Below are 17,031 nucleotides of genomic sequence, written 5' to 3' on the forward strand. Positions count from 1 at the left end.
AAGCAATGGATCTGGCAATAGCCAGAAAGGATTGGAGGCTTCCAGAGCCTTTTGAAGCTACACTCCCCCCCCATCTTTATTAACTTGAGTATTTCTTATTTACATTTTGATTGTTATTTCCATTCCTGGTTTCCAGGCCAATATCCCCCTAACCCCTACCCCTCCTCTTCTATATGGGTGTTCCCCTCCCCATCCTCCCCCCATTACCACCCTCTCCCCAACAATTCCTTTCACTGGGGGTTCAGTCTTGGCAGGACCAAGGGCTTCCCCTTACACTGGTGATCTTACTAGGATATTCAATGCTACCTATGAGGTCAGAGTCCAGGGTCAGTCCATGTATAGTCTTTAGGTAGTGGCTTAGTCCCTGGAAGCTCTGGTTGCTTGGCGTTGTTGTTCATAAGGGGTCTCGAGCCCCTTCAAGCTTTCCAGTTCTTTCTCTGATTCCTTCAACGGGGGTCCTGTTCTCAGTTCAGTGCTTTGCTGCTGGCATTCGCCTCTGTATTTGCTGTATTCTGGCTGTGTCTCTCAGGAGAGATCTACATCTGGTTCCTGTTGGCCTGCACTTCTTTGCTTCATCCATCTTATCTAGTTTGGTGGCTGTATATGTTTGGGTCACATGTGGGGCAGGCTCTGAATGGGTTTTCCTTCTGCCTCTGTTCTAAACTTTGCCTCCTATTCCCTGCCAAGGGTATTCTTGTTCTCCTTTTAAAGAAGGAGTGAAGCATTCCCATTTTGGTCATCCTTCTTGAGTTTCATGTGTTGAAGCTACACTCTTATTGTGCCTTGTAAGGTCTTAAAGGGAAGACTTATCTGAGCCACAGTGCACAGAATTCAGTTTCATGGAACAAGAGAAAAAAATGTGCCTTGTTTTAAGTTTTTAACATTGGTGTCATTCATTATGGCAAATAAATAAAACAGTGAAGAATATAAGTGATCAAAATTTAAATATGGCCCTATAGTAATTTTCAAAAGAAAGATCTTGCTTTTTTCTGGATAGTGAACAATAGGTGTAATTATTTGTTTTATCAATTCACTGGGTGCTTGGGGGAGATGTGCTTTAGCTATCTAACTAAACACCTCTGTTGGGAATCCAGTTTCTGTGCTTCTTTCAATGCCGCATGATTAAAGTACCTTTCTGTTCTTCAAGTTCTGACTTTAACAGCAGAATTCAACCAATCATGCCAAATAACTCAATTACTATATTCCTTTCAGTCTCAGAAACAAGTAGTAGTATCAGTAAAATCTGAAATTTGTTCATTTTGCAAATGAATTATGGGAGAGTTGCTTAAAAGAAGAAGTAGTTAAACTTAGGTTTCTGTGTGCTCAGTGGATATGCATCTCACTTGAGTCTTGAACATCATTTCATCTATTACCTATAGCTGGTTATAAGGGAAACTAGTAAGTAGTACGTGTGTGTGTGTGTGTGTGTGTGTGTGTGTGTGTGTGTGTGTGTGTGTTTGTGTGTATTTTAAAGTAAATATTGAGTTCAAACTGAGCACAAATTTGCCGTTTGGAAAAAAAATCAAACAAGAGGCAATGATTTTTATTTCCCTTTTCCTCTTGTGTTCCAGATTCACCTTAAAGATATTGGTGAAATCTACAAAATACGCATTGGTCACGACAACAGCGGGGAGAATCCCAGGTGGTATGTGGAGGAAGTTATACTTGAAAACATGGCTACATGTGAGCTACTTTGTTTAACTGTTGATTCCTGGATATCTGACAGTGAAGATGACGGGGACACATGGAAAGAGGTGCCCATCTTAAGTGCGCACAGAGGGTCACTTCCAGGTATGTAATAGTAGTTTCTTGAGAGTTTATTTTCACAACAAAGGTAATTGAGATCATTTAGAATAGGAGTGGCCCTTTTTTAAAACAAAGGTCCAGACACTACATGATCTTATACTTTATGAGCCATGAAATTATCTGTCAGATCTTCACAGCTCTTCTGGCGCAGTGAGGCACAGCTTTAGATAACACAGTCTAGAGCAAGGATGTTGCAGGAAAGCAATATTTTATGAACACTGAAATTAGAGTTTCCTATAATCTTTATTTGTCAACATAAACTATTATGTTTAAATTTTCTTGAAACTAACAAAATAAAAAAAGAAACCCTGCTTTGTTCCTGAGTTGTACAAAACCAAGTAGCTTGCAGTCATAACACACAGGTGTTGAGATCTTCCTACCCTGCCTGGAAACGTTGGTTTTGTGTTTATTCAAAGTAATACAGACACAAACACACACACACAACACACACACACACACACAGAGAGACAGAGACAGAGACAGAGACAGAGACATGGTTGTATATATGATCACCTCATTTTGTAAAGGCCTTTGCTACTATTCAAATGTGACTTTCTTTTTAGCTATACTTTGCCAATAAATGTCAGCAATCATAAGCTCAGGAACACTTTACTAAATATTTGTCGTTGCTGCCTGTTTGGGTTTCTATTGCTGTGAAGAGATACCATGACCATTACAAGTCTTATGAAGGAAAACATTTCACTGGGGCTGGCTTATAGGTTTAGAGGTTTAGTCCATTATCATCATGGCAGAGAGTACGGTGGCATGCAGGCAGACAGGGAACTGGAACAGGTGTTGGGAGTTCTAGATCTGGATCAGCAGGCAACAAGAAGAGAGAATGACACTGGACCTCCCTTGAGCATCTGAAACTTAAAATCCTGCTCCCAGTGGCACTCTTTCTCCAACAAGAATACCTCTACTCCAACAAGGCATCTTCTAATAGTGATATTCCCTATAAACCTATGGGAGCTATTTTCATTCAAACCACCACACTGCCTGAAAATGAACTCATAACCTGCCTTAATGTTTCCTCTCTGTTCCCTGTGTTTCTGATAATCATATTGATTTTCGTGCCCAATATTGTACTGAAATGTTTCTCTCAATGACAATTATTTAAGTGGTTATGTAGATAAAAGAGAATGTATATATGTATATGTACATATGCATGCTTATTACGTTTGTGTGCATATGGTTTTATGTACATATGTGCATGACTATACATTTGTGTGTCTACTAATTATTTGTGTATGTGATTATGTTAGAAAATGAGAACATATGAATATGTGTGTGTGTGTGTGTGTGTGTGTGTGTGTGTGTGTGTGTGTTTAGTGTTCCAGACCTCGTTTTTATACTTGACTCTCTTTATTCTAAAGAATTTTCTGGAGTTTCTGGAACCATACTGACTGGGTTTTTGTCTTGTTGTGGTGTCATGTTTGTCTGTGTTGGTCTGGGTAAGTCAACCTGCTGTTGACAAAAGCATTCTCATGTATAAAATAGGTATAAAAACAGTGTTTATATCACAGAATGACTTTCAGATCATGAAACATGGCAGTGGTAGTATAAAGGGCAATTTATTTATCAGTATTCCTAGCATATAATAGCCAAGAAAAAATTAGCCAATGCCACCATCATTGTCACTAAATATTTCTTCAAACGTGACTTTTGTTCTATGAGTTGAACCTAGTTCTTTGTTTCCTCTCTCTTTTATTTTCCCACTTCTATTCATATTTCCTTGATTTTTCCCCCTTGAGTACCTGTCTTAAATGCTTTATTCCTCCCAGGACATGAGCTTCTTCCTAATTTCTACTGTTAGGTCTACACAGTAGAAACACTTCTATATTTAGCCTTTGATCTGCTTGCCTGGAGCCCATTACTCCAGTAGACAGCTTACCAGTCCATGACTTTTAATGCCCACTTCGTCATCCAGCCCCGTTGGAGATAAGAGCATGCAGGTTCACAAGGAACAAGTACCTCGTGGGGTTAGGGTGGAGGAGCACGAGGGGCCCTGACAATTCAAATAAGATCTCTGTTCTTAGGAACATGCTCTGCTCTCCTACCTTTAGTAGTGCTCGGCTTAATGAACACTCCTTCCCATTTTCCTTAAAGGCTTTGCCATGTGGTTCACTGATACTTTAAGCCTACCCCTCCCAAGATGAAGTCATCTTCCTGCCACTTCTCTTCATCTTTTATTCCTTTAAATTTACGAAGAAAGTCCATTTTCCTCTCCATCACTTTTCTGTTCACTAGCTGGTATGGGTTCACACACAGACTCAGTCCCCATGAGATTGAACCTGGCAGGAAAACATGGTTGGATACCAGAAATGCATGGTCTAGTAGCTAATCTAGAAATGGCAAGAATGAGAATAGAAAACTTTTACACCAATTTTCCATATCTGCATTAATTCGATAATTGCAAAATATCTTTTTAATCTTCTCATGTCTAATTTAATCACAAATCTCCAGATTCTGCTGGTTCATGTTGCCTTACAGGAATCACATGAGGATCACAGTAGAATACCAGGATGTTAAGAGGATGTTGACTTAATAGACATCATAAGGTCCATGATATGTTGAAATGTGTTTGTTCTCTGTAGAACACAAGCCTAAGTATTGTACTCATCCAAATGCTAACACCTGTCCAAAATTGACTTTTATTTTAAAAAAGAGAAAAGAAAGGAAAAGAAAAGAGATACATAGAAGAATTTTAGACCTACGTCTTTGATGAGAAACAAGGGATATCTTATTAGCATCTCCATTGTTATATTTCCACATGTATGTTATAGGCAGCACTGTTTTTTGATGAACTTTATTACTTAAATTTTATTAGACTACTTTGTGTTTTTTCCCAATAGCCACTAGTTGGCATATTTCACAATTTGCTACACGTAAAAAATTGTGTGAAGCAGTTTTGAGTGTTAAAAATACAATGTAAGAAGGAAACTGCATTGTACTTTAAGTGGAGTATTGATTTGGGGCTGATTTAACTTGGCCATCAGTAAGGCTCAGCATGTCTCATGCACCTTCCCCAAGCTAGCTAATGAAGCCTCATCCATTACTCCCTGCTTCTGGGGGTTGTTTCTTATTGGAAGCAAACTATCTCATTCTTAAGGCTTCTTTTCCAGCAAAATTAGGTAATTATGGGAACTTATCTCTAAGATGACACAAATTCTCATTTTTTCTGTTTCTAACAAATCAAACCAGTTTCTCCCTTCCAAGCTTGAAAAAAAAATCTACTCATTTAGAGAAGAATAATTTAAAAAGTTAAGATGAAAGACTAATGTCATTTCAATATTTAGGAATTAAGTAGAAACTGATACCTGAGAGCCAGCAAGCTGTCTGATGTTGAGTGTCACCTGGTTGGAGCATTCCTCATGTGTCTCATGGGCTCTGGTGAGATATCAAATAAGCCCATAGCAGCTATGGACTGCTGAGTTGAGGCTTCTGTGTCCTGAGATCAAGAGGAGAAGGAAGGAGCTCTGATCTTTAATAGTTTTAAGATTGTCTACCTGTCTGTCAAAGCATATCGCAGTCAGATCAAGAACTTAAGAAAGGTTGATGAAGAAGAACTTTTTAAAATAAATGATTAATATTTAGCTTAGAGTTAGCTCCTAGTCTATATCATGTCCTCAGGACAAAGTGATTTTTTTTTTCTTTTTAATTTAGTGCCACATGATGAGTGGTTTCCACGAGGTTTGTACTTTCGCTCTGAGCCCATTAATTCTGAAATTTTGCCTCTCCTTTTCAAAGGATTACTGGAACATTTTTAAAAGTCAGGATGCTCGGTACCAGTAGTTTATAAATCACTACTCTTTGGAGGCCGAACCTAGATTGCTGGTGGGACCAGAGCCTTTAACTCCCAGGGTGAGCACTGCCAAATTCAGCTGGTTACATGCCTTTCTCTGATTTATTCATAGTCTCCATGCTGGCAAAGAGCAGTGCCAAGGACTAGCTGAATGCCCTTGGTCTGTTGTCCTTAAGGATCTTTAGTTAATAACCTGGCAGGGGTGCCCAAGGCTGGTTAAAAACAGCAACTCAGCTCACTGTGGTCACTGTGCAAGCTCCAGCTCCAGGCTATCTTCTGAGCAGATGGAAGATAAAGGACGGTGAGGCTTGAGGTCACGTCCTTGAGGTGAAGGAAAGTTTGAAGCTGGACTTGGGCACAAGGGAAGGTAGCGAGCTCAACATAAATAGTAACTCCCAGAGGCCACATGAAAACACTGTCAAACAGGATCTGCTTCAGGATATTTCCATTGGAAGTAGGGAACTTTTGCTGGATCCTTCCCTAATCAAAAGACTGGGGAACAGAGACTGCTATGAAGAGGAGGATTAGCCTTTCTCAGGGACGAGCCTCCATATCTGTTGTTTAATGCAAAATGCTCACCCCTACAACCATACACACACTGTTGTCTATAGTTTTGCACTACCTGCCTTTGTTCCAGAAGTGGCCACAGTACCACCCCCACCCCCTCTCAGATCCTTTTGAATCCATGGATAACACACACACACACACACACACACACACACACACACACACACACACACACACACACAGAGCTGTTCATTTTCAACTTGGCATAATTGCTGGATGTTACTATCTCCCACCTGGAAGTGTCCTTATCATTACTCTTAGCTATGCTCCTCCCACCTGCCCTGACTTAGTTGGTCAGTTGAATCTAGTCTCTGCTAGAAATCTCTGACCATCCACCTATAGGAGTGGCCACAGCCCATTGCTTCCCCTGAGACCTTGCCTGGTTCTCCTCTCTCTAAGGCATGGTGAATGTCCCCTTCTCCTTCTCTGTGTGTCTCCTTTTCCCTCCCAAGACCACAAGTCCCAACTGTACCTTCTGCCCAGCAATTAGCCCATGGCTTTTTTACCGAGAGATCAAGACCCAATTGGGGAATTGGACTTCAGCATCAGAACTACTCTTACAGCACACAATTAACGAAAGAAGACTCAGCAGGTTTCATGTAGACATCCTTGTGAACACACACATAAACTTTTATTCACACACACACACACACAAACACACATGTGTAACAAAAATAAAGGAAATGAAGCTATCAACGAGAGTGGAAGGTACATAGGCAAGTGCATAGAAGGAGTAGAGGGAGAAGATAAAATGTGATATAATTTTATTTTAATTAAAACATACTTTAAAAATTGAGCAATTAAAAATATCCCACTTATAATACTAAGAAGTGAGGAAAAGTTTGGGCTGCAAGGCGTCTCCAGCAAGGCATAGGTGATGGCCGGGCTAAGTTTGCTAACATTGCTAAGCCCTTCCCTTCCCTTCCCTTCCCTTCCCTTCCCTTCCCTTCCCTTCCCTTCCCTTCCCATTTATTCCCATCTCTTTTCTGTCTTATCAGCTATTTATGTCCTAGGGTAGATAGGGGTCCCCCAGTAAGACAGACCTTTTCACCCATGAGACCTTGGAGACTCAGGGGATTAATCCAGCTTCATTTCCCGATCTCTGTCCCCAGCTTTGTTATTGGGGGGAACCTAGACAGGTTTTCAGAATTCTCAAAGCCTTAAGAAATGAGGTATCCAGAATCTTTGTACTCAAGTTATTGCCACACGATTCACCATTCAAGACAGAATTTGTCTTGAAAGGAAAACTGGTTGCATGAATGACTGTGACAGAACAACTCGGGGCTTTGGATCTATTCCAGACAAATATAGGTTGCAGCTACCCTGTAGCTTCTGAAGGAACATGTGATGTACATATGGTAGTTACTCAACTGATTCCCCTGCCCCACTCCCTCCAATGACTTCCCTGCCACCTTCCTTGAGAATATTTAACTGCTCTCATGAGAACAGGGACTATATATAATGCTTTGGCATTCGTATAACCTGTTTGAAAATACATGGAGCACAATGAAATAACATTTCTCTTCTTATAATCCTTCATAGATTTCCTAGCTGGCTAGGCCTATCAGTGGTAGTCCTTGTGATGTTAGTCAAGGTCCTATTTGTGTTCCTACCTATTGCCAAGTCCTGCTTACTATGCTGGAACCCCAAGGCCATTGTCCAGTTTGTCCACCTGATGTCCTGCCTTAGGTAAAGCCTAGATGGCCAGATGTTCCACGTTCAAATACAAATGAGATTTTTAGTGATCTCATCCTGGTTGACAAGGCTCTACAAAACAGTGAGGAATTCTACTTTTACATCTGACTTTCATTTTTCTCTACAATTGTCATTTTCTTTTTATCAACAAGAGAAATAATCAACTAATAAATACATGAAGATATACTAGACCCCCAAATTCTTTTGTGCACCTTTCAGAAAGATTGAAAGCGAACAACTGCACATGTTTTAACATTCTGACTCACATTCACCATCTGTTCTGAGCTCTGCTTTTTTACACTGTTTGTGTCAACAGGATCACTACACAGTAAGTGCTGAGAAATCTTAATTCTTGGAGACAGGAGATAAAGCTCTCAAACAGTCCATTAGTAAAATTAAAATAAATATTGGGCCCAGAGGTTTATGGCCAAGAGTTTGTCTTCAGAAAGCACAGTGCTATTGATGAACAGTGGATTCACCCAGATACCAGGCTCACCTGGGATACTTTTCCTGTCCTCTCTGCTGTTCTGACAGCCTGCAGGGAGTGGCACAATGTAGGTGTTTATATGTAGAAAGGACTGATTCCCTGCAGAAAGGAGGTCCATCTCAACAGCCTGCAGGTCAAATTCATTCAGTATCACAAAGATATATTTGGGCATCACTACAAATGAGGAGGGTTCTCTGAAGAAAATTATGGTTTTTTTGCTCCTTTCTTATTAAGAAAGTATAAAAACAAAAAACTGTATCCACTAAAATACAGTATTTTCTAAGACAAGAATGGGGATATAAATGATAGTTTTTGGCATTCTGGCTTTCTGTTTGGACTTTCCTATTTATAGGTCAAGTCACCCAAGTGTGCAAGAACCTGAAACATATCCAGAGCTCGTTCCACAGGAGGAGATTAGGGTACTGAGATGAGTTTGACAAACAGAGGCTCACTGGCCCAGAGAATGTACAAGGGCATTATCTATAAATTGGGCAGTAAACTATTTTAAATAGTCTTAGTGGATAATTTCCTACATAAGGAGCTGTTGAAGGTCTGGGATTCTAGAAGTTCTATTGATCAGTAGTGGTATTTGTTCCTAGCATTCACAGTGGTCAACTCAGACCACCAGAAAACACAGATTCAGACCAGAAAACATTGTGATTAGTAGTAGTGAAATTACTACATAGTAGCAATGAAAATAACTTTATGGTTGGGGGTTACCACAACCTGGACTAAAGTGTTGCAGTATTCAGAAGGTTAAGAACCACTGTTTTATAGCATGGAGTCCCGGAATGTGTTGCACTTGCCCAGTGATACAGATTCATGAATCATTTGCTAAGGAAATTTGAGTTATTTATTGTATCAGGAGAATGAAAATCTGTAACATTAGGGATATAGCCGGAGGACTCTCCTCCTCCTCTCGTCTTCTTTGTTGTGATGGGTTTGTATTCCTGTAGGCAAATATTTCAGCTCCTGGCTCTATAACCCTACTTCTGAGTTATGTCACCAACTCTAGAAGGATATTTACATATGGATTGAATCATGATTTTTATAAATAGAAACAAGTTGGATAGGATTGTAGAAAGGGAGTGAATTATCTCTCTGGATCATATGCTGTCCAAAGATGAAAATGAAGAAGCATTTTAATCGAAATGTATCAGGTGAACTTTCTTCATCAGTGTCTAGTGGAAAGGTTGAAAAATGCTAGCTATAGTTCCATGTCTGACATATTTCTTCATTAATACCTGAGGGTATTTAATGGCAGGCCTTAGATGGTCATAAAATGGGAAGCCAAGTTATGATCCACTATATCAGCCCTTGAGAGCCTAAGACAAGCCCAAGGTTAATTGGGGTCCAACATGTACTAAGAAACAAGAGAAATGCTGGGATGAAAACCAACTTCTGTGATGGTGGGACCTGTTTGGGGGTTGGGGCTTTTTATATCTGAGAATACATTGTACAGGCTGGTTTTAATGCTTGTCAGCTGGAGCTAAGAAATTAGTGCTGATTAAGAAGAGAGCAGCATCATCGAGGTGAAATCTTCTGGGAAGTGTTTTTTGAGAGCTGCGTTCTAAAGATAACTAAGGTTGTACCTCATCCTGTGGCTGGACTTGGTAATGGGTAAGAGTCACCCAGATGGTACTGGTTTTGAAAGCATGAAAGGGTCATGAAGAGCTGCTGAGGCTGGGCACTGTAAGAGGCGACGGAAGGCCATTGGTGAAGGTGCAGCCTCAGTTGCAATTGATGGCCTAGGACTGAAAGGGTCATGCAAAGGAGTTGAGACTTGGCACCATGAAGAAGGCTATTGGTGAAGACTAGCTGTAGCAGAAGACAGTAGTGTTTTGGAGATGCCAGTACCATGAGATGACCACCAAGAACAGCAGCAGTGGTGAAGAACTGGCAGCTGGAGTCTAGAAGGCAAGGTGTGTGCTAAAAAGAACAGAGCTGAAAAAGTGACCCAAGTCCTTTGAAGAGACCAGAAGATTGTGAGTGGATTCCAGACACTGGATGGTTGGAGTTTGATTTTGCTTTTGATTGTGACTGTGCCCTTGTCCCGCGCGCAACCTCCCGCCGGCAAGAAGCACACGGACATTTAGAAATCCTTGCTATATGTAAAACTTTATTCTATCTTAAGGAGAAGCCCCGGCCGCACCAACATGGTGCTCTTATAAACCCCCTAGTGCCGCGCATCCACACCTGATTGGTTGCTTTACCCATGATCTCATTAGGCACGCCCCGGAGTGGGCAAAGACCTGGCACGAAGGCACTCTTGTACATGCGCATAGTTAACTTCCTGAAAGGGGGCTGGCTGGCGCGGCGAAGGCTGGCGCCATCTTGCAATGGCGGAGTCTATCCTGGCCTTCCACATGGGGCGCAGTGGAAGCCAGCGCCATCTAGTGGTGGCGAATGTTATTGCGGCCCTCTACATCTCACCCTTATAATTTATATAATTTATAGCAGTCATGATCACCCTATCGCGTGCAATGAGGAAACCTCAGTGATGTGCAAGGGCTGATCAAAGGATCACTGAGTCTCTCTCAATCCTAGTGCAATGGATCCACAGATCCATGGGGTACAGGAGCAGAGAACTCAGATACAGAGAGCGTCCCTCTCCTCCCAGTGCAATGGACCCACAGATCCATGGGGTGCAGGAGCAGAGAACTCAGATACAGACTAATTCCTGAGCAAGATAACCAAATACTAGGGGAGGCCCCTAGTACAATGGCCACAAGTGCTTGAGTGAATAACGGCCTTGTCACGTTACTGTTGAGATCTGAGTTTGCAAACCAACCAAGTATGAACACTGATCCACAGCATTGGGCTGCACCAGACAGAGCCACTCCCGATAAGTAGTGGGCACCTCATTTGGTCCTCCTCAGCTGTTACCACCAAGGACCGTAGTCAAGCTGCTCTTATAATAAAATTTAGAATTCCCAATTGTTAGTAACTACTCCAGAAAGTTCACCCACTGTACTTGTCTAACAATAGATTGGGGGAGGATAACTCTAGACACTGCAGACACAATGTCTGCAGCAGTAATGGCTGCTACAAGAGCAGTGAAAGTGTCAAGGTCTTTTCCAGGACAGTTCAGGATCAGTCATTCTTCTCTGGAACAACCAGCAGGCAATGGAACCATTTCTGAGATCTGTATAACCAGGACAGAGTTCCCCAGTCCACTGTAGCTTTACGCAGGTAGCATTCCTGTAAAGCTACAGTCTGTAAAATGACCAGTTAAGGCAGCAAGAGTCACCAGGGAAAATGAAGGAGGCAGCAACGGCTGGAGTCCAGTCTTCTCCAGAAAGCAGCAGTGTACAGGGGGTCAGAGAGCAGGCCATAGTGGGACGGGACACACGTAGCGGTAACACTGACTGCAGCAACGGCAAAATCTCTGTCGTGACAAAGGATGAAGGGGAATCTTCTATCTTCCTCTCAGGGCAGAGGAATGACTCCAGGGACCCGAACCAGGACAGCTGAATAACCAGGATCAGCAAGTCTCAGCAACCACTCAGGCAGCTGGCACACTCTTGTAGCATCCTGTAGAAAAAACACAAACATTCCCTCTTCCCCATATAAAATATCTGGACAGGAACATGTCGATAAGTGGATCTCTCTATTTCACCTAGGCAGAAGTATGCCTAGTTGTAGGGTGCCATAAACTTTGGGATCCAAAATTTTAAAATTGAAATAAAAGGAGCATTATTTAGCATACAGGGATAACTCCCCCTTTTTATTTATTAAGATATAATAAAGATGTTATTTATTAAGGTAAGTCCTCGAGGATTAAGTTGAGGACACTGATCACTTGTATTTATAAATTGACTTGTATACCAAATTATTGTCTCCAGCATAATTGTATTGGATATATAAGGAATGAGATTTTTTCACTAATTGTTCTTATGTAAGGACTATAATCTGTCTGGTATCTTGTCCTCCCTTGCTAAAGAGCCCAGGCAATCCAGTTTGAGTTCTTAAATGTCCTATAAAGGAACAGTATTTAGTGCTCTTAACCACTAAGCCATTTCTCTAGCACCTCACAAACTTTATTTACCTAAACATAAGCATTAATTAGAAATGTCAAATCTTGTAAATATTGTCCAGATTCAGTCTTACTAGAAATCCCTGAGCTGTCAGGGTGAAGCTGGGAGTTGAAAGTAAGCAAATGGAGTCTTCCTCTTTTCGTGAGGGTGTGTTATCAACTCCATTACCATTTTTAAAGAGCTGGGTCTATGGTTTTGTTTAGTTGTCTGAGCCAGAGCACTGAAGGGACAGTGAGTTGTCAGACATTTACACTGAAATCACTCACTGATTTCATGTAGAAAACTTGCCTCTAATAAAGCATTAAGTAATTGAAATCAATTGTAAACCACAAGCCACACACTGGCTATCAGTATTTGAATAGAAAGTTTGATTTAAAAACAGTGGCTAAACTACGGAATTTAATAATCTGTGTTGAAGCAGCAGAAACTCAAGAGAATAAACAAGTGATCCAATCATACATGTAGCCTTTTCATTAGATGAACCACCTATAAATACAGTAAGTGCATTTCCTATGGGTTGTACGCACAAATATGCAGGAAGTACAAAAGCATGTAAAGAGTAAAATTATCAATTTTGCCTGAAAAATTTATATATGTAATAGGCCAAATATCAGTATTTAGTAGTAACCAATTAACTGTTGTTTGGAATAAGATATGTTTTACCAGGTTTCTATTCAAAATACTTCCATGACTCCAGTCCACAACTCTGTACTAACACAGCTGAAGCTTTATCTCCAATGTGCATAAGAAAGACCTAAGTCCTCTGGTAAAGTGAGGTACTTAGCCAATTAACATATCTTTAGTAGCTTAAAATTAGCTTCAAATATTCTTATCCAGAGTAGTGTAACAGCTACTCGCCAAATATTAAAGTTCATTTGAAGAGCAAAGGTTTGTAGTAAAAATTTCTATATACATTGAAAGATTTAAGTTCTAACTTCTTACACTGAAGAAGCAACAAAATTGTATAATATAAGGCTATTAGCCACTTTAATGATATCACTCTATGGGCTCTCTAAAACTGTAAGCAAGCTCACGAAAAGAAAACTCAAAATCAATCCTCTAGATCTATCTTGAAATGGCAGTTGAAATAAGTAAACTGGCTGTAATGTTCTCACAAGTTCCAAAACCTCATCAATCCTTTGTAAACCTTGTAACAATCTCTACCTGTATGATTTTTCCTTAATTAAAGATAAGTTTGAGTTAGTGTAACGTTAGCGATCCTTAATCACAATCCTTAAATTCTCCTTGTAACACCAGAGCACCACCACAAGGTCACCTGAGTTCTGAGTATGTGACTAGGCAGCTGTTCTCCGGGCAGTGGAAATTAGCATTAAAATACAGATAACTTCAGGGCAAGCCACAACTTTGGAAAGCAAAACTCAACCTCCAACAAACAATCTAGTCTCCAAGGCACCCCAGGTCTATCTATTATGTTACAAAGTTTGACTGTCAATTCTTACATTTGGACACACAATGGTGTGGTCTCCAATACCTCAACAAGGGACAATGTCCTAAATTCTTTTAGAAGCCTTGTTCCTAGAATAAGAATTCCATAAAAACATTACTCAATTGAGACCTGTCTCCCTAGGTTGGCCCATGTCACATGTTATCTAGAATGACTTCATCCAGATTACCAACTTTATGTCAACCTTTTGTTACCAATATTATACCTTTTTAACCATGTCCAATAACTTGAAAGCCAATAGTCCATAACCAAGGCAAGTAGAGCATATTTATACATTTAAAACCAATGAGAAACAAAATTGAACTGGCTACACCTATCTTTAATATTTAGACCAAACACCATTTTTACCCTTTTAGCTATGATTTTAAGAGAAGCACCTTGTCACCAGTTGAGTCAAGTAATAAGTCAGGGATTTTTCTAAGAGAAACAGCTATCAACTCTTGTATGAAGAAGCTGTTGGCGCTTTTAAGATCAGCTCGTGTAGACGCTTAGCCTCTGGGCAGCTTCTCCAGCTAATCTAGACACCTGGCTCCAGGCACAGGGGTCCAAAAACCTGATTGAAACTGTTTTTTATTCATTTGTTCCTTTTTGAAACGAGTTAAAACCAAGTCAAGGTGTGCACGACCAGCAGGTAAAGTTTTTACCATTTTTTCTTTTGAACATGAAACATAAAACATTTAAACAACGAGACACAAAAACCACAGACATACACAGACAGACATGGGGACATCCTGGTGCACCAGAGACAAACAATAGACAAAGAGGGAAAAAGCCAGATGGTGTTCACGGTGACTATCCACTCGGGTGAAGTTGATATGGGCGATGGATTGTCTCAATTCCTGGACTAGTCCATCAACGTGTTGAAACCCAATTCCTGTAAGATACTGAGATATATTATCTGAGCGGCACGACCGACATTTGCCAATGGTATGGAAGTGAAACACAGCCCTGAATATTTTTATTCACAACCCAATTATATTAACTCTATCAGGCTGTGCATGGGCACTGAGATGTCCTTTTGTTTGATTCTCCTGAATAAATTTTCAGGTGGTCTGCCTCTATCAAATCTGATCAGTATGACTCTATAAAGCTGTCGAGTCAGCGCAGAGACGCCGCGGCGTCCCCAGAGCCGGCGCCGGACCTTAAGCACACTTCTAACAGGCACAAAGACAAAATTTTTCTCCCAAAATACTGTGTTCGTTTTACCTCCTCCCTTCTCACCCGGGGCGTTCTTTCCCCAATCTTTCTCTTCCGTATTGGAAGGGCTTTTTTTCTTAGATGCACCTTTTCCCTTTAAGCTCTTTAATTTGTTATCTAACCCTGTTTCTGACGTGCCATCTCGCCCTTCCCCCAACGCTCTCCGCTTTGCTGTTACAGCTGGGCAGTTCCGACGCGACCTCTGACGCCCTTTGGCGGTAACTAGAAACTCAAAGGTAAATAGAAACAACCCGAGGGTTGCCAGAGCAACCATAGTGGCATCTGCCGCGTCCGGCAGGGACTGAGCTGGAGCAGATCAAGGCTAAACATAGTCTCTCAGAGTTTTTTACCTGCATTCCACAGCTTCTGGATTTCTTCCGTGAAACGGAGGCTTCCCGTAGCGCCGGCAATGCGATGATGTGGCCTTCTGTCCCGGGTTCTCAGCACCAATTGTCCCGCGCACGACCTCCCGCCGGCAAGAAGCACACGGACATTTAGAAATCCTTGCTATATGTAAAACTTTATTTCTATCTTAAGGAGAAGCCCCGGCCGCACCAACATGGTGCGCTTATAAACCCCCTAGTGCCGCGCATCCACACCTGATTGGTTGCTTTAACCATGATCTCATTAGGCACGCCCCGGAGTGGGCAAAGACCTGGCATGAAGGCACTCTTGTACATGCACACAGTTAACTTCCTGAAAGGGGGCCGGCTGGCGCGGCAAAGGCTGGCGCCATCTTGCAATGGCAGAGTCTATCCCGGCCTTCCACGTGGGGCACAGTGGAAGCCAGCGCCATCTAGTGGTGGCAAATGTTATTGCGGCCCTCTACATGCCCTGATATTTTTCCCTCTTGAAGTAGTAAAGTATTTTAGTGGAGTTCACAGTTAAGAGACTTTGAATTTTGAAAGATATTGGCGGGGAGTCCCAAACCCGTGGATCCCGGCCCGCAGCAGCTCTCTGCTCCCAGACCCCGTGGGAGAGAGACCTCACCACCTGGTCAGGTGGGTACTCCTGAGGCTGCAGAGTGGAAGAGACCACCAACACTGCCCACCTCTGCCCATATCCCTGGCCCAAGAGGAAACTGTATACGGCCTCTGGGTTCCTGTGAAGGAGGGCCCAAGAGCAGCAGGACCGCTGCATCTGAGACACTGCCAGAACCTGAAGGGATCTACCAGGATAAACAGTTCTCTGCACCCAAATCCCGTGGGAGGGAGAGCTAAACCTCCAGAGAGGCAGACACGCCTGGGAAACCAGAAGAGACTGCACTCTGCACACATCTCGGACCACAGAGGAAAACACCAAAGGCCATCTGGAACCCTGGTGCACAGAAGCTCCCGGAAAGGGCGGCACAGATATTCCTGGTTGCTGCCACTGCAGAGAGCTCGAGGGCAGCAGCCTGCGAGTGAACTTGAGCCTCCGGAACACAGGTAAGAACACCTTTTCTACTGCAAGTGACCTGCCTGGTGAACTCAAGACACAGGCCCACAGGAACAGCTGAAGACCTGTAGAGAGGAAAAACTACACGCCTGAAAGCAGACCACTCTGTCCCCATAAGTGGCTGAAAGAAAACAGGAAAACAGGTCTACAGCACTCCTGACACACAGGCTTATAGGACAGTCTAGCCACTGTCAGAAATAGCAGAACAAAGTAACACTAGAGATAATCTGATGGTGAGAGGCAAGCGCAGGAACCCAAGCAACAGAAACCAGGACTACATGGCATCATCGGAGCCCAATTCTCCCACCAAAACAAACATGGAATATCCAAACACACCAGAAAAGCAAGATCTAGTTTCAAAATCATATTTGATCATGATGCTGGAGGACTTCAAGAAAGACATGAAGAACTCCCTTAGAGAAACACAGGAAAACATTAATAAAAAAGTAGAAGCCTACAGAGAGGAATCGCAAAAATCCCTGAAAGAATTCTTGGAAAACACAATCAAACAGTTGAAGGAAGTAAAAATGGAAATAGA

General features: G+C 41.9%; 1 protein-coding gene across 4 annotated transcripts in view; it reads left to right on the plus strand.

Moving 5' to 3' along the window:
* Rp1 (RP1, axonemal microtubule associated) overlaps positions 1 to 17,031 on the plus strand; it is a 462,084-nt gene that overhangs the window by 394,229 nt on the left and 50,824 nt on the right. For all 4 annotated transcript variants that reach the window (XM_063288395.1, XM_039110769.2, XM_039110770.2 and 1 more), the window contains one exon: positions 1,572 to 1,791. In XM_063288395.1, coding sequence (XP_063144465.1) covers positions 1,572 to 1,791 — 220 coding nt within the window. The remainder of the gene's footprint in view (positions 1 to 1,571; positions 1,792 to 17,031) is intronic.

This window comes from Rattus norvegicus, chromosome 5 (genome assembly GCF_036323735.1).
Source record: "Rattus norvegicus strain BN/NHsdMcwi chromosome 5, GRCr8, whole genome shotgun sequence".
Classification (NCBI taxonomy): Eukaryota; Metazoa; Chordata; class Mammalia; order Rodentia; family Muridae; genus Rattus; species Rattus norvegicus.